This window comes from Cydia pomonella, chromosome 26 (assembly GCF_033807575.1).
Source record: "Cydia pomonella isolate Wapato2018A chromosome 26, ilCydPomo1, whole genome shotgun sequence".
Lineage (NCBI taxonomy): Eukaryota > Metazoa > Arthropoda > Insecta > Lepidoptera > Tortricidae > Cydia > Cydia pomonella.
In genome coordinates, this window is record NC_084728.1 from 5733166 (window position 1) to 5747137 (window position 13972).

General features: G+C 42.0%; 2 protein-coding genes and 1 pseudogene across 2 annotated transcripts; 2 read left to right on the forward strand and 1 right to left on the reverse strand.

The window, feature by feature from the left end:
* Nucleotides 1-2791, forward strand: part of LOC133532239 (zinc finger protein 729-like) — a 58358-nt pseudogene extending 55567 nt beyond the window's left edge.
* A 5053-nt stretch (nt 2792-7844) lies between these two features.
* On the forward strand, nt 7845-8518 carry LOC133532181 (histone H2A-beta, sperm-like). Its single transcript, XM_061870728.1, has one exon. It carries the CDS (start codon nt 7882-7884, stop codon nt 8248-8250), a length of 369 nt encoding a protein of 122 aa, XP_061726712.1. The 5' UTR covers nt 7845-7881; the 3' UTR covers nt 8251-8518.
* A 1672-nt stretch (nt 8519-10190) lies between these two features.
* On the reverse strand, nt 10191-10758 carry LOC133532073 (histone H3-like). The gene has a single exon (XM_061870565.1). The coding sequence runs from the start codon at nt 10670-10672 to the stop codon at nt 10262-10264; it is 411 nt and encodes a 136-aa protein (XP_061726549.1). The 5' UTR covers nt 10673-10758; the 3' UTR covers nt 10191-10261.
* Nucleotides 10759-13972: the final 3214 nt, after the last annotated feature.

Here is a 13972-nt window from a genome sequence, read left to right on the forward strand (position 1 = left end):
CCAATGTCCTATATACAGGACATAGTACATTACGATACAAGTGCGAAAAATAGGAAATTCGAAACGAGTGGCGATAAATTAAAACACGACCGAAGGGAGTGTTTTAAATCGACACGAGTTGCGAATTACCTATTCGCACATGTATCGTACAACGTTTTACAGTACATATGGCCCTTTAAATGTTCGACACAGTAACGTAATATGCTACTTCTCGCACTAGTGCTATAAAGTAGCCCCATATGTACTGTAAAATATATTTTTCTTATAGCACGTTTACGGATTCGCTCCTACCTCAACACACACTCCCCGCATTCCCGTCTCGACTTAAGCATTCATTGCAGGTAAATACCTAGTGTCCTTCAGGAAGTACAAATTTAATTTACTCCCGTAGGATGTTTTTGATCCGCTTCGATCACACACAGTCCAGATTGCATCTATCTGTTATAGAGATAAATGCCTGGTGTCCTTCAGAAAGGACAAGTTCCGTTTGCTAACAACAAGTTTTTAGATGAGCTCCGACCTAATTACCACAAAACATGCATGCCGGAGTTTCCTCCGTAAGTATACTCGTACCGTACCGTATTATCTTATCGTACGATTAGAAATAAACGTTTTGCGTGCTAATAACTTCTCAAATGAAAATCTGGCGTTCCATGCCTAAAGGGTCTTTATGCTTCATCTGTAATAAGGATAAATTTCTGATGGAATTTCAAATGAAAACATTTTTATTGCACTTGAGGCCCCCTGATGACCAAGATGAAAATCGTCAGCAAACAAAACGAAACGCTAAGATATAATGTATGGAAATGATAGCGTTTCGTTTCGTTTTCTGCAAACTATTGTCAACTTGGCTAGGCCCCCTGGTGTTATTAATATTTTCATTCAAGCTAGGCCACCAATAGCTATTAGTGCTTATTTCTCCCACTTAACCCGTTCACATTTGCGTCTCCAGCTGCAAGGCCTGGAGCCGAGCTCGGAGCAGGTGATGCAGGCGCTCGCCCTCAACAACATTGCCCGGGAGAGCGTTCTTGAGATCACTAAGGTTTCCTTTCCTAAGGTAAGCTTATTTTGAGACAATTTGTACCAAAAGCTTATTGTAATCGAAACGTAACTATGTATTATATCACAATTTAATCATATTTATTTCTACCTGAATAAATTAAATAACGTATACATATATACAAATACTAACTTATTTATAAAATAAACCTAGATTAAAACTTTTAGGGTTCCGTACGTTTTAGTGTTTATTTGTTATAGCAGCAACACACATACATCATCTGTGAAAATTTCAACTGTCTAGCTATCGCGGTTCATCAGGTTTATGAGATATAGTCTGGTGACAGACGGATGGACGGACAGCGGAGTCTTAGTAATAGGGTCCCGTTTTACCCTTTGGCTTGGGTACGGAACCCTAAAAACGAATAGTAAATAAAAAAAAAAAAAAATATATTATAAGGATATTCTTACACAAATTGACTAAGTCCCACGGTAAGCCAAGAAAGCTTGTGTTGTGGGTACTCAGACAAAACTTAAATACGTCTAAAAATATGCTCCTTTGGCATGGTGGCAAATATTTATATTTCTTGCACCACTTTTGAGAAAGGCATGTCGTCCATACTTATAAACTGAAACAATGTCATATACTAAGAAAAAGTGACCAGGGTCTCCAGTGCCCCAGGCTGGAATCGAACCAGCGTCCTCTACACACACACACACACACACACACACAGCACAGCGTCAGCGTCGTCAGTACTGTACAGCGTCGTCCATACTTCAGAGCCTCGACAATAATGTATTAGGTATTTTTTAATTCTTCAAAAAGCATTTTGTTCTGTCCATGTTCATTGCGAATTGCGAGTAGTTAAAATTAGATGAACCCAAAAACGCCGATGGTTTTGGATTTGGCAACGTTTATTATTATTATTATTGTAGTTTGTGGGCCTTTGAATGCCACGTCGACCAGGCATTGGTCTATTGTGACAGCCCTTTAAAGTTCATTACTGATGCCCGTTGAATCCAGGAAATTCCAGATTCTTTGGGCCGTAATGTTCTGTACCTCATAGGGTTGCAATACGTGCCGCCCTAGGTGGGTACTTCTTTTTGACATTAGTGGTCCACAGGAGCAGAGAATGTGCATTGCAGTCTCCTCTGACTCATGACAGAACCTGCATGTCGCGTCTTGTTTCTTTCCGATTTGAAACATGTGTTTGTTTTGGAACATGTGTTTGGCAACGTTTTCTACATCTTAGTACAATAAAATCAAAAAGCCTTAATTTTACTACTTACTTACTTGGCTGGCGCGATGACCCAAAATGAGTCTTGGCCTCCAACACAAGAGCACGCCACTTTGCTCGGTCCAAAGCGGACTCGCGCCAGCTTTCGCTGACGCCTAGCTCACGGAAATCTGCCTCCACTCTATTTAGGATTTTAAATCGTTTTGACAGTTCAAAAAAATAAACTGATATGACTAGTAGTCAAAAACCCCATTTCACTGTCACGGCGTGTGACGTTAATCAGTCCGCTAACTGTGGTTGGTGCAACTGGCCCTCAATATATAGCTGATTGTGTCGTGCAGGGCAGCCGGCACGTGGTCCCGGACAGCGCGCGCGCGCTGGCGCAGCTGGCCGCGGCCCGCGAGCCCGTGCGCTGCACGCTCGCGCCCGCGCCGCCCGCCCGCCCCGCCCACTATGCTGCTGGTAACACTGTAGCTAGCTAGTCTGGCGCAGCTGGCCGCGGCCCGCGAGCCCGTGCGCTGCACGCTCGCGCCCGCGCCGCCCGCCCGCCCCGCCCACTATGCTGCTGGTAACACTGTAGCTAGCTAGTCTGGCGCAGCTGGCCGCGGCCCGCGAGCCCGTGCGCTGCACGCTCGCGCCCGCGCCGCCCGCCCGCCCCGCCCACTATGCTGCTGGTAACACTGTAGCTAGCTAGTCTGGCGCAGCTGGCCGCGGCCCGCGAGCCCGTGCGCTGCACGCTCGCGCCCGCGCCGCCCGCCCGCCCCGCCCACTATGCTGCTGGTAACACTGTAGCTAGCTAGTCTGGCGCAGCTGGCCGCGGCCCGCGAGCCCGTGTGCTGCACGCTCGCGCCCGCGCCGCCCGCCCGCCCCGCCCACTATGCTGCTGGTAACACTGTAGCTAGCTAGTCTGGCGCAGCTGGCCGCGGCCCGCGAGCCCGTGCGCTGCACGCTCGCGCCCGCGCCGCCCGCCCGCCCCGCCCACTATGCTGCTGGTAACACTGTAGCTAGCTAGTCTGGCGCAGCTGGCCGCGGCCCGCGAGCCCGTGCGCTGCACGCTCGCGCCCGCGCCGCCCGCCCGCCCCGCCCACTATGCTGCTGGTAACACTGTAGCTAGCTAGTCTGGCGCAGCTGGCCGCGGCCCGCGAGCCCGTGCGCTGCACGCTCGCGCCCGCGCCGCCCGCCCGCCCCGCCCACTATGCTGCTGGTAACACTGTAGCTAGCTAGTCTGGCGCAGCTGGCCGCGGCCCGCGAGCCCGTGCGCTGCACGCTCGCGCCCGCGCCGCCCGCCCGCCCGCCCCGCCCACTATGCTGCTGGTAACACTGTAGCTAGCTAGTCTGGCGCTTTAGTGTACATAATTATAACATATAGGTCTATTTTAACATTAGTAGTACGGGATTGCTAAATGGATATACATATTTATTACTATTTTACCATTGTTTTATTGTTTATTTAAAATAAGCCTGTTTAAAGTTTAAAATTAGCAAACAACTGTTTAAACACTTGATTATAAAAATGAGTATATCTCGTTATTATTGTAATTACACAAACCCATTCTGTTAGATGTGTACCTACTATTTAAATGTGTTATGTTTTATCTCTTTAAATTAAACAACGTAAAACCACCCAAATATATTTGTGTGAAAATCCGGCCCTGTTTTTTACCTGCTCCTCGAGAAACATAACATTGCTTCCTTGGCGCTAGCTAGCCGTGCGCTCGCATTACCAGTGCAAGCGAGGTCTTCGAATACGTATCTTTGTTTCGGATCGCAGTGTCACAAGTTAAGCTGGTTTGAGAGCGTTTAGTCGCCTACCTTAGACGCACCAATAGAGATCAGACAGCTATTCTGTTAGAATTCTGTATTAGTTCATAATGAATCTTATTCCGTGCTCAATAGAGTAGTAATTCAATAAACGCTACCTATGTGGCTTGACCATTTTTTCATAGTGGCACGCGCCTTTGCGGTTTTTAAACAATAGATAAGACGATAATCCGTAGAAGCTCACGGAGGAAAATAGAAACTATAACACTGTACCTAGCTAGTCTGGCGCAGCTGGCGCTTTTAAAACATTAAATTAATTAAGAAAATATATTAAATATAATACGTAGGCTGATTTAGCGTTAAAATAGATCTTACAAACATCAAAAATCGATGAATTATATTCTAATCTAACGTAACCCCTATAGTCCATAATATCAAAAACAATATATTCATACACCTTTTATAGCGGAGATGGCGAACATGACGTACGCACGGCGCGGCCGCGGCATCGCCAGGAACACGCGCTTTGTCGGACCACCGGCACAAGTACAGGTAAACCACTTCTAGCTCACCACCTTCCACGGGCGTAGCCAGCCAGTGAACTATGGGAGGGGTGGGGGGGGCAGACGCCGCAGAGGGGTATACATTCTATGTAAAATTTGAGTTCCAGGGGGCTCCTTAAACTTAAAAGTACCTAGGTGATCCTTCATGAAGTAGGGTCTCCATATTACAGTTTATTTAGGTTACTCTAAAGGTCGCTGTTAGACTAGATCCAAAAGAAATCTGATGACGGATATCGGATCTAGTGCGTAACTTCATAGAAATAGTTCTACGGCTACTACGGACCATATTTTCACGGGTTCGGATCGGATTTCGATCGGACGATGCGAAACTGCTCTTAGGTTCCAAAATAGCTCGGATGTAGTCTGCAAAAAAAGCGCTGGTGGCCTAGCGGTAAGAGCGTGCGACTTGCAATCCGGAGGTCGCGGGTTCAAACCCTGGCTCGTACCAATGAGTTTTTCGGAACTTACGTACGAAATATCATTTGATATTTACCAGTCGCTTTTCGGTGAAGGAAAACATCGTGAGGAAACCGGACTAATCCCAACAAGGCCTAGTTTACCCCTCTGGGTTGGAAGGTCAGATGGCAGTCGCTTTCGTAAAAACTAGTGCCTACGCCAAATCTTGGGATTAGTTGTCAAGCGGACCCCAGGCTCCCATGAGCCGTGGCAAAATGCCGGGACAACGCGAGGAAGAAGAAGAAGAGTAGTCTGCAAAACATTTAGTTAACAGTTTTGCTGACAGTTCATTTACTAAGGCAAAGGTTTTATAGTCTCCATTTTATTTCACCCAGGACCTGACAGGTTTCAACGTCGAGATGCTCCTCCAAGACAACCTGCTCGAGCAGTCCGCGCTCGGTGCTCGCCGGATGCTCGACCCCATGCTGCTGTTCACCACCCCGCCGCAACAGATGCAGAACACCGACGTCCACCATTAACCTTTTAACCGCCGATACAGTGTGTATTTTTGATATAACCGCAAATTTAAACTAGACGTAGGTTTTAGTGCTATAAAACAATTGGGTATTTGACACATGTTGAATATTATAACAAAATTTAGTTAAATGGATAGATAATGTTAAATGAGGTTCATTATAAAAAAAATGGAATTTAAAGAGACATATTGAGATTATAAAAAAAATCAAGGCTCCAAAGTCCCAAACAAAATTTTTGTTTTTTACTTTCAAAAAGAAAAAAAGGGCCACAATAAAGTACCATTCAATTCTTAACATTTTATTTATTTTAACCGTTAGTAGTTCTATTTTAACCGTATGTAGTTACGGTTAAAATAGAACTACTAACGGTTAAAATAGAACTACATACGGTAAAAATAGAACTACATACGGTTAAAAATAGAACTACATACGGTAAAAAATTCATTAATCTTATATCTCGATTTATCAACTTTTCCCGCCCGCCGCTAGTTAGTTATATTTTTGAAAAAATCCATGTCGACTGGCACGGATTTATAAATAAAATAAATTCTGCGTGTTTTGCAATGTGCATATACCTAGTCATTTAAGTGCAATACGATAACATGTGACGATCCACACAAATGTTTACTTAGTTCAGTAATAAAAAGTTATAAATAAAACTTGAATTGTCATTTTCACAAGTTTTTACTGAATATTAAGTAAGTTATTTCACTAAGTTATTACAGAAACCAATTTTCACAAGAATTGTCATTATCTATAAAACGACCTATTTTAGAAACTTTGTATGACATTTTAGTCTCTAAATGTGGTCAAGAATTTACAATCTGTCGTAAACTAAACCTTTAAAATCTGTTGGGGTATTCGAGCCCGTGGTGTATATTCCAACCGCTTGTATAAAAGACCCCAAAGCTTGTATGTGACAATGTAATATTATGTACACATCGAGCTGATCTGATAATCGATACCGAAGATGGACATAGCCGTGCCATAGGACTTCTGAATCTCAGTGTCAAATCAACGCAAGTCTTTAAGTTTTTTTTTTCGTCCATCTGGACAGGATAAAGCTCTGAGCCATACTGCCTTGTCATAAGTAGGGTTTTTTTCTCTTCAGTAATTTAAATCCGGTAAACGTTTGAGTTTTATTTAAAATCGTCTCGATTAGTAAGTAGTAGAAGGTTTAACCCTTTGAACCTTTAGATACGTCATAAACAAAATAAATAAAAATAAATAAATAAATAAATATTATAGGACATTATTACACAAATTGACTAAGTCCCACAGTAAGCTCAATACAATACAATCAATACTTTACTGCCACGGATGTAAGCGAGCTAATGTGAATCTTACTTGAAAATGTGAAGGTTACGTTGACAGCGTACGCCATAATACCTATAGGTGTCCATGGCGCTGAGGTCACGACTAGTAACGACGACTTGTTCGAGGTGTTCTTGTCATTCGGAAGGTTAAACAAGAATGGCTGACTATACAGGCTTGTAATGATTTTCTTTGTCAAAAAATCTTGTCACCGTATAGAACACGTGTAGGTAAATGAAATGTAAGCAAACTATACTACCCTCTTAAAATCGTTAAAAATGAAAAACATGGAAAAGTTTATTATACTTGCTTTTACCTACAGTTTGGATTTGGGTCCTTGTAAGTAAAAAGGAGAGGAGCAGGAGAATCCGGTCTTTCATAATGTTCATATCGTCCGATCGTAATGTTCCTGTGTAATTTTTTGGCGGTAGTCACATTAATCCAATAGATAGGTAGGATAGGTTCGTTATGTTGCTTCAGATACCCGAAGGGCTAACTGTACAGAAATAGGAGCGGGGCTCCGTCGACTCAGGGAACGAGACAAAGATTTACTTACACGTTTTACTATATGCCTAGGAATTTCACTATCTGCATGATCTTACGGTCAGCCGCCGACATTTACACCGAGTATCCATTTTATAGTAATATATAGCAATGTGAAATGGTGAAACTGTATGGGTTCCTTTTAGGGAGGACTGCGGAGCACTGAATTCGTAAGTTAAGTACTATTTAGGCTTTAAAAGTATAGGAAAGTGCAAAAATTACGGAATTTAAAAGAGGAGGCACACAATCAGCATCTTACTTGTCAAGAGCTTATTAAGCAGTTACTACCTATTCCATTTTGAAATAATTTATTTAGACAAAGGAATGTGTCACCATATTGAAGTATCTCTAATCGATTACACGAGTCATTACTTAGTTACCTTGACCGTGAAAAAATGTTTCACAACCTCTTCCGAATGGTCATTATCCATATCGATGTACTGCGTCGTACACCCACTAGTTGCCAGACTTGAATTTTGTAACATTCCGCCAACAGCTGGCGAGTCCGTTTCTACGTTCAGTCATCCCACCATGGACTCAAAGAAGAAAAACAAGACTCGCTCTTCGAAGGCTGGGATCATTTTTCCGGTAGGCCGCATACATCGACTATTGAAAAACGGGAACTATGCGAGAAAAGTCGGTGTTGGCTCCGCTGTATATCTCGCAGGAGTTGCAGAGTATCTAGCAGCAGAGATACTGGAGTTAGCAGCGCAAGCGGCCCAAGATAATAGTAGAAGTCGTATAGCGCCTCGCCATATCCTGCTAGCAGTGAAGAACGACGATGAGCTGCGAAAACTCTTGGCTGGAGTCATCATCTCCGAAGGCGGTGTGCGGCCTGCCATCTGCGTGGAGCTGCTGCCGAAGAAAACCACCAAACCGGCTCAATCGCAAGATGATTGAAGACAACTTGACTGATTGTGTAATCTAGTTCGACAAGTTTCTAGCGAAACGAAGACACCGGCACTTTGCGCCGCGAGAGAGAATATTAATTTAACATTTTGAGAAGCGTTTAAATGTGGAGAGAAATCGAGTAAAGAAAGGTGTAAGAAGCGTTAAAGTATGAGGAGAAATCAGTGAAGAATAATATATGAATAGTTTTAACTAATAATCAACTTAATATAATTTTGCCTGCTAATGTATAAAATACAATGTCCTTTTCAGGACAGAACATCTTCATTGTTTCTATAACACGATCGTCAATCGAAAGGTCCAATCAAGAAACTCAAACTGCATTCAATTTTTAAGGTCCAAGTTTGAAACCCGACCGCGGCGACCGCCTTGTGTCGCCGCAACACAAGTACAACTGGTTTCTATGTATGTATTTCTGTGAAATACCACTCGTAAGCGACACAAAGTTAGGGCCTCCGCTAGCTGGCGCGGGTGCACGGAGCGGACGAGCGGGTTAAACAAAAATAGTATGAGCAACGCTAACTGAAGCGGACGCGTGCGGCGTATTTCACCTACAAATTGCACCCGCGTGCGTGCGCACGCGGCGGGCGTCCGCGTCAGCTAGCGTAGGCCTTTAGCGGCCTGTCGGCTAGCTCTCTTGCTCTCCATTCGGAACCAACTGGATAGGTATGGCGCTGCCGTTTGCAGTCTTTTTCTAAATCGTAACACAACTCCACGACGTTAACGCGACGACACGTCTGTCGGTTCCAACTTGTACCTTTATGACGACCGGTCTGGGCTAGTTGGTAGTGACCCTGCCTACGAAGCCGATGGTCCCGGGTTCGAATCCTGGTAAGGGCATTTATTCGTGTGATGAGCATGGATATTTGTTCCTGAGTCATGGGTGTTTTCTATGTATTTAAGTATTTATAAATATTCATATAGGTATTATGTTGTCTAAGTACCCTCAACACAAGCCTTATATTGGGCTTACTGTGGGGCTTAGTCAATTTGCGTAATATTGTCCTATATTATTTATACCTTTATGAGAACTGCACAATGAATATTGCAGTTCGTATACAAGCTGATGCCGCCGTATTCCTGTGTCGTTACCAAACATTTGTGGTGTTTTATAGGTATAAATGTGGTATGCACACTATATCTGTACTATTTGAAATAGTGTACTAAACCCCACGTGCGCGTAGGATTATGATGGTCTGGTAATATATTTTTTATATTTGGGTACAATGGGTACACAGATCGACCTAGCCCCAAACTAAGCAAACCTTGTACTATAGTACTAGGCGACGAAATACATACGTATATAGATAAGCGGTGGTGGCCGAGTGGATATGACGTCCGACTTTCAATCCGGAGGTCGTGGGTTCAAATCCTGGCTCGTACCAATGAGTTTTTCGGAACTTATGTACGAAATATCATTTGATATTTACCACTAGCTTTTCGGTGAAGGAAAACATCGTGAGGAAACCTGCATAATATACATCTGCGAAGAAATTCAAAGGTGTATGTGAAGTCCCCAATCCGCATTGGGCTGGCGTGGGGACTATAGCCAGAGCCCTCTCGCGCATGAGAGGAGGCCTGTGCCCAGCAGTGGGACGTATATAGGCTGAATTATTATTATTATATACCGGGATTCGACCCCAGGACCATCGGCTTCATAGGCAGGGTCACTATCCACTAGGCGACACCGGTCATCGAGTTTATAAGGAATAATTAAGTATTTGCCCTGGCCGCGTAGCCAACGTTACGATCGTTAACGCTCCGTAGCGTAGCGTAGTCATCTCTCTCTATTACTCTTCCATATTAGTGAGACTGACAGTTGCGTTTCGTTCGCCACGGAGCGTGAACAATAGGCACATTGGCTACGCGGGCTGATAACACCTATAGTAGGTACGATTGATCGTTTGATTGACGCTGGAGAAACAACGAAATTTTGCAGCCCTTAAAAGGGCTTTGTCTGAGATTCACTTCTTACTTAAATATATTTATACTAGTAGCTTCTTCAGGCACGTTCGCCCCTAACCCTCCTCGCTAGCTGGATATCCTTCGGCATAATCGTGACCCGCTTAGCGTGGATAGCACACAGATTCGTGTCTTCGAACAGTGCTACTAGATACGCTTCGCTTGCTTCCTGTAAAGCCGCCACGGCCGAGCTCTGGAACCTCAAGTCCGTCTTGAAATCTTGTGCGATCTCACGAACAAGTCGCTGGAACGGCAGCTTTCTAACGAGGAGTTCTGTGCTCTTCTGATATCTTCTTATTTCTCTAAGTGCGACCGTGCCCGGTCTGTATCTGTGTGGTTTCTTCACTCCGCCGGTCGCCGGGGCGCTCTTCCTAGCTGCTTTTGTCGCTAACTGCTTTCGCGGAGCCTTTCCTCCTGTGGATTTCCGCGCTGTTTGTTTCGTACGAGCCATTTTGTTAAATGATTTGAAACTTAACTATAGTGTGTGTATAATATTACAATGTCCTGTTTTGATTCGTGCGAAGATTCTAGAAAGCGTGTCGTTTATATAGCCTGGCCCTTGCCCCCCACTATTGTAGTGGCAGATGTTTATTGTAAATGAGGGTAGATTGATTTTCTTAAAACTAACTACCCGCGCTTTAACTAACTTAGCCGTTAATGTACCGTTACTTAATATTTAAACCACAATGTTGAATTTGTTAGGTAAATAGGTATTAATGATATAGTCTTACATATATGTATATTACTTACTACTAAAATACCTTTAGATTTAGGTTTATGGACATATTAAAAAACTTCACCAATCTGCTAATTATCAACTGTTAGTTCAGAACGAAATTATCTGTTTGCGTGTCTGGTACGTTAAGATATTAAATTAATATTACAGATAAATAGTACCTACCGTTTAAATCTAATTGACAATTAGGTAAGCCTCAATGCCTACATTTACACGCAAGTAAAATCATTTCATATCAAATTAACAGTCTTGCATTGAAACAACCCAGGTATACAAAGGATAGAGGAAAGTTCTGGTAAATCCTAGACATAAAATAAATCGAAATGTCGGACGGACAGACCCGGGCCATTCTAGCGCATCTTTTACATTTGCATTGCCGACCCGACAAGCTGACAAGGATTTGTCCTTGGGAGCACAGGAAACCTTACCATCAGGAACTATACACCTACAGAATAAGTAACGAGCGGCAATACTATTATATCTGTGGTCTTCTATGTATGTATGTATGTATATACTTTATTGTACATAGAAATAAAAACACGAAAAACACAGTTACAGAGTAAATTAAATACAACAAAGGCGAACTTATCCCTGTATGGGTTCTCTTCTTTTTTTTCTTCTTTTTCTTCTTCTTCTTTTTTTTTTTTTCTTCTTCTGTACTTAAATACTTCCCCAGTTGCGCTGCTGCAAATTAGAGCAAAAATAAACCGTTAGAATCGTGCTATCAGTTCCATGTGCATGACGGCCAGGTGAGAATTAGGTTAGCACCTTCTGTAAGTACTCTCGTATGTAGGTACCATACCAACTGCATAGGTAGTATACATATAGGCGGTACCTACCAATTAGCAGGACGTCAACATTAAAGGGAGTTACGCAGTTTCTCTACAACTCATGAACAGAACTCTTGTTAGCTTCGGCTTGACTTCCTTCGAGCAACACAGGCTTCCGACACGTCGAGGAGCCTAAGCCATATCTCACCGTACAAATATTTCTGCCATTTTTTGCTGGGGAAAACGTGCACACAGTCGCACTTATTACTCACTACATAGAAAATCCAATCTGTAATAACGACACAAATACATAGAAAATGACATACGTCAAAGACAAATCTTGCACACCTCGATCTATTTTTGTGTACGGACGAGTCACAACATGCACCGCCATAGGTACAGTTGTACCTATTATGCTTCGGCAGAGGGGAAATATTACGAATGCCGTCTCCCTTCCCTGTGTTGCTCGAAGTTGACTTCGAATATTTTGCGCCTGGTAGGCACTTCTTAGGAGAGATGAGCGAGGATGCGTAGCAAGGGACATGTTTTTTAACCAATAGAATCACTTGTTTTGAATCATTTATTACGTATGTATTATTATTATAATTATTTATTCTCGCTCACAGCAGCTTTATTCGGCAATATTCTATTGGTTCTTAAATATACGTCCTCGTACATCTTTGGTGGAATCGCAGCCTTAGCCTATATTTTGAGGTAGGAATTGAATAATTGACATCTGTGCGAAACACGAAAAACTGCGGCCCTGAAAAGGGCCTTGTCTTGTCAAACTATTAAAATTATTTCGTCACATTCCGATGTTTATACTGATTTTAAACGTAACCCTAACCTAACCTAACTTAACCTAACCTAACCTAAGTATCCAAATCGCTGTCTTATTTTGTGCAAACAGGTTGAGTCGACTTGGCTTTTATAGGACTAGCGGGGAATGTTTTTGTTAATTTTAGGGTAGATTAGATTAACAAAAGTAAAACTACCCGCTATTCAAACGCTTAATAACCGTTAAAGTACAGTTATTTTATTTAAAAATTGTACCGAATACATTACGGAACGGCTTCGATTTTCAAAAATATAATCTGAACAAACATACCACACAACAATAGTGTTATAATGTTATTGCGTAGATATTAAAGATTACACTTTCCTATTAGTCTTTCATACCTACACACAAACAGTATGCATAGGTATTATTAAGTTTTAATATGGATAGGTATTATCTTTTACCCGCAGCTCGCCTTTACGAACATTTTGTGGTTTAACAGAGATGGGTAAGTACCTACAAACTTAAGAACGTTACCCAAAGAATGAATTAATATCGTCTAAGGTATGACTGAGTCTTCATCGTCAAATATCTTTATTGACATTATATTACATTTTCATGGAATATCCTGTAAGGGCACAGCAATTTAATCTCATAAACCTACATAAGCATTATTAGGTATTATACTTATTAATCTATCAGAAACTATAACATTGCACAGACATTCAAAAGGAATTAATAATAATATATTTATTATTACTTGTCTTATGCGAAACTCGAAATGCAATATAACGCAGAAATGTTAAAGTATTTACCTATTTATCCCGGGAGGTATTACGAAAAAACTCTTGCAGTGAATAATAACTGTTAATCCAATAAGTATTTATGTAAAGTGGTCTCAAATATTTTGGGGTTTCCTATTGATTTGAGTTCATATGGTAACTTGGGTATATATTTTTATGCACTTGAGGTCCTGAATGGTATGTTAGGCTGGATGTAGCTAATGCAAGATCGTTATTTTGTCGAAGGTTTAGCGGCTTTGTGTGTTCGGTCTTTAACTTGTGAGCTATGTGCTCCGGTTAAGTTGCAAACTTCAAAAATATATAGGCATGAATTAATGTAGTAATGGATAGCTGTGTTCCAGTTAAGTTTCAAAAAAAGAATTACCTATTACTTACTTTCAATAATTTATTACAAAATCATTTACTTATCGATTGCATTCACATACCTTTAACGAAATAAATTATAAAGTAATAATATGTAAAATATGAACCCTGACAGGGTGCATGTAGCAACCTAGTTATTTTAATTAGGAACGAACATCTAAATAATTAATAATTAAACAGAATACGTATTGAAAAAAATAATATATTAAATTCGAATAGGAGGGAACGAAGGAGTGATAATACCTATTGGCATTTAAGGCCTGTACACACCGTAGTGTGCGTAAACGTGCACGCGCGTGTT

Bases quoted from the DNA above. Each gene is read 5' to 3' on its own strand.
- LOC133532181 (XM_061870728.1), top strand. From the start codon at position 7,882: ATGGACTCAAAGAAGAAAAACAAGACTCGCTCTTCGAAGGCTGGGATC.
- LOC133532073 (XM_061870565.1), bottom strand. From the start codon at position 10,672: ATGGCTCGTACGAAACAAACAGCGCGGAAATCCACAGGAGGAAAGGCT.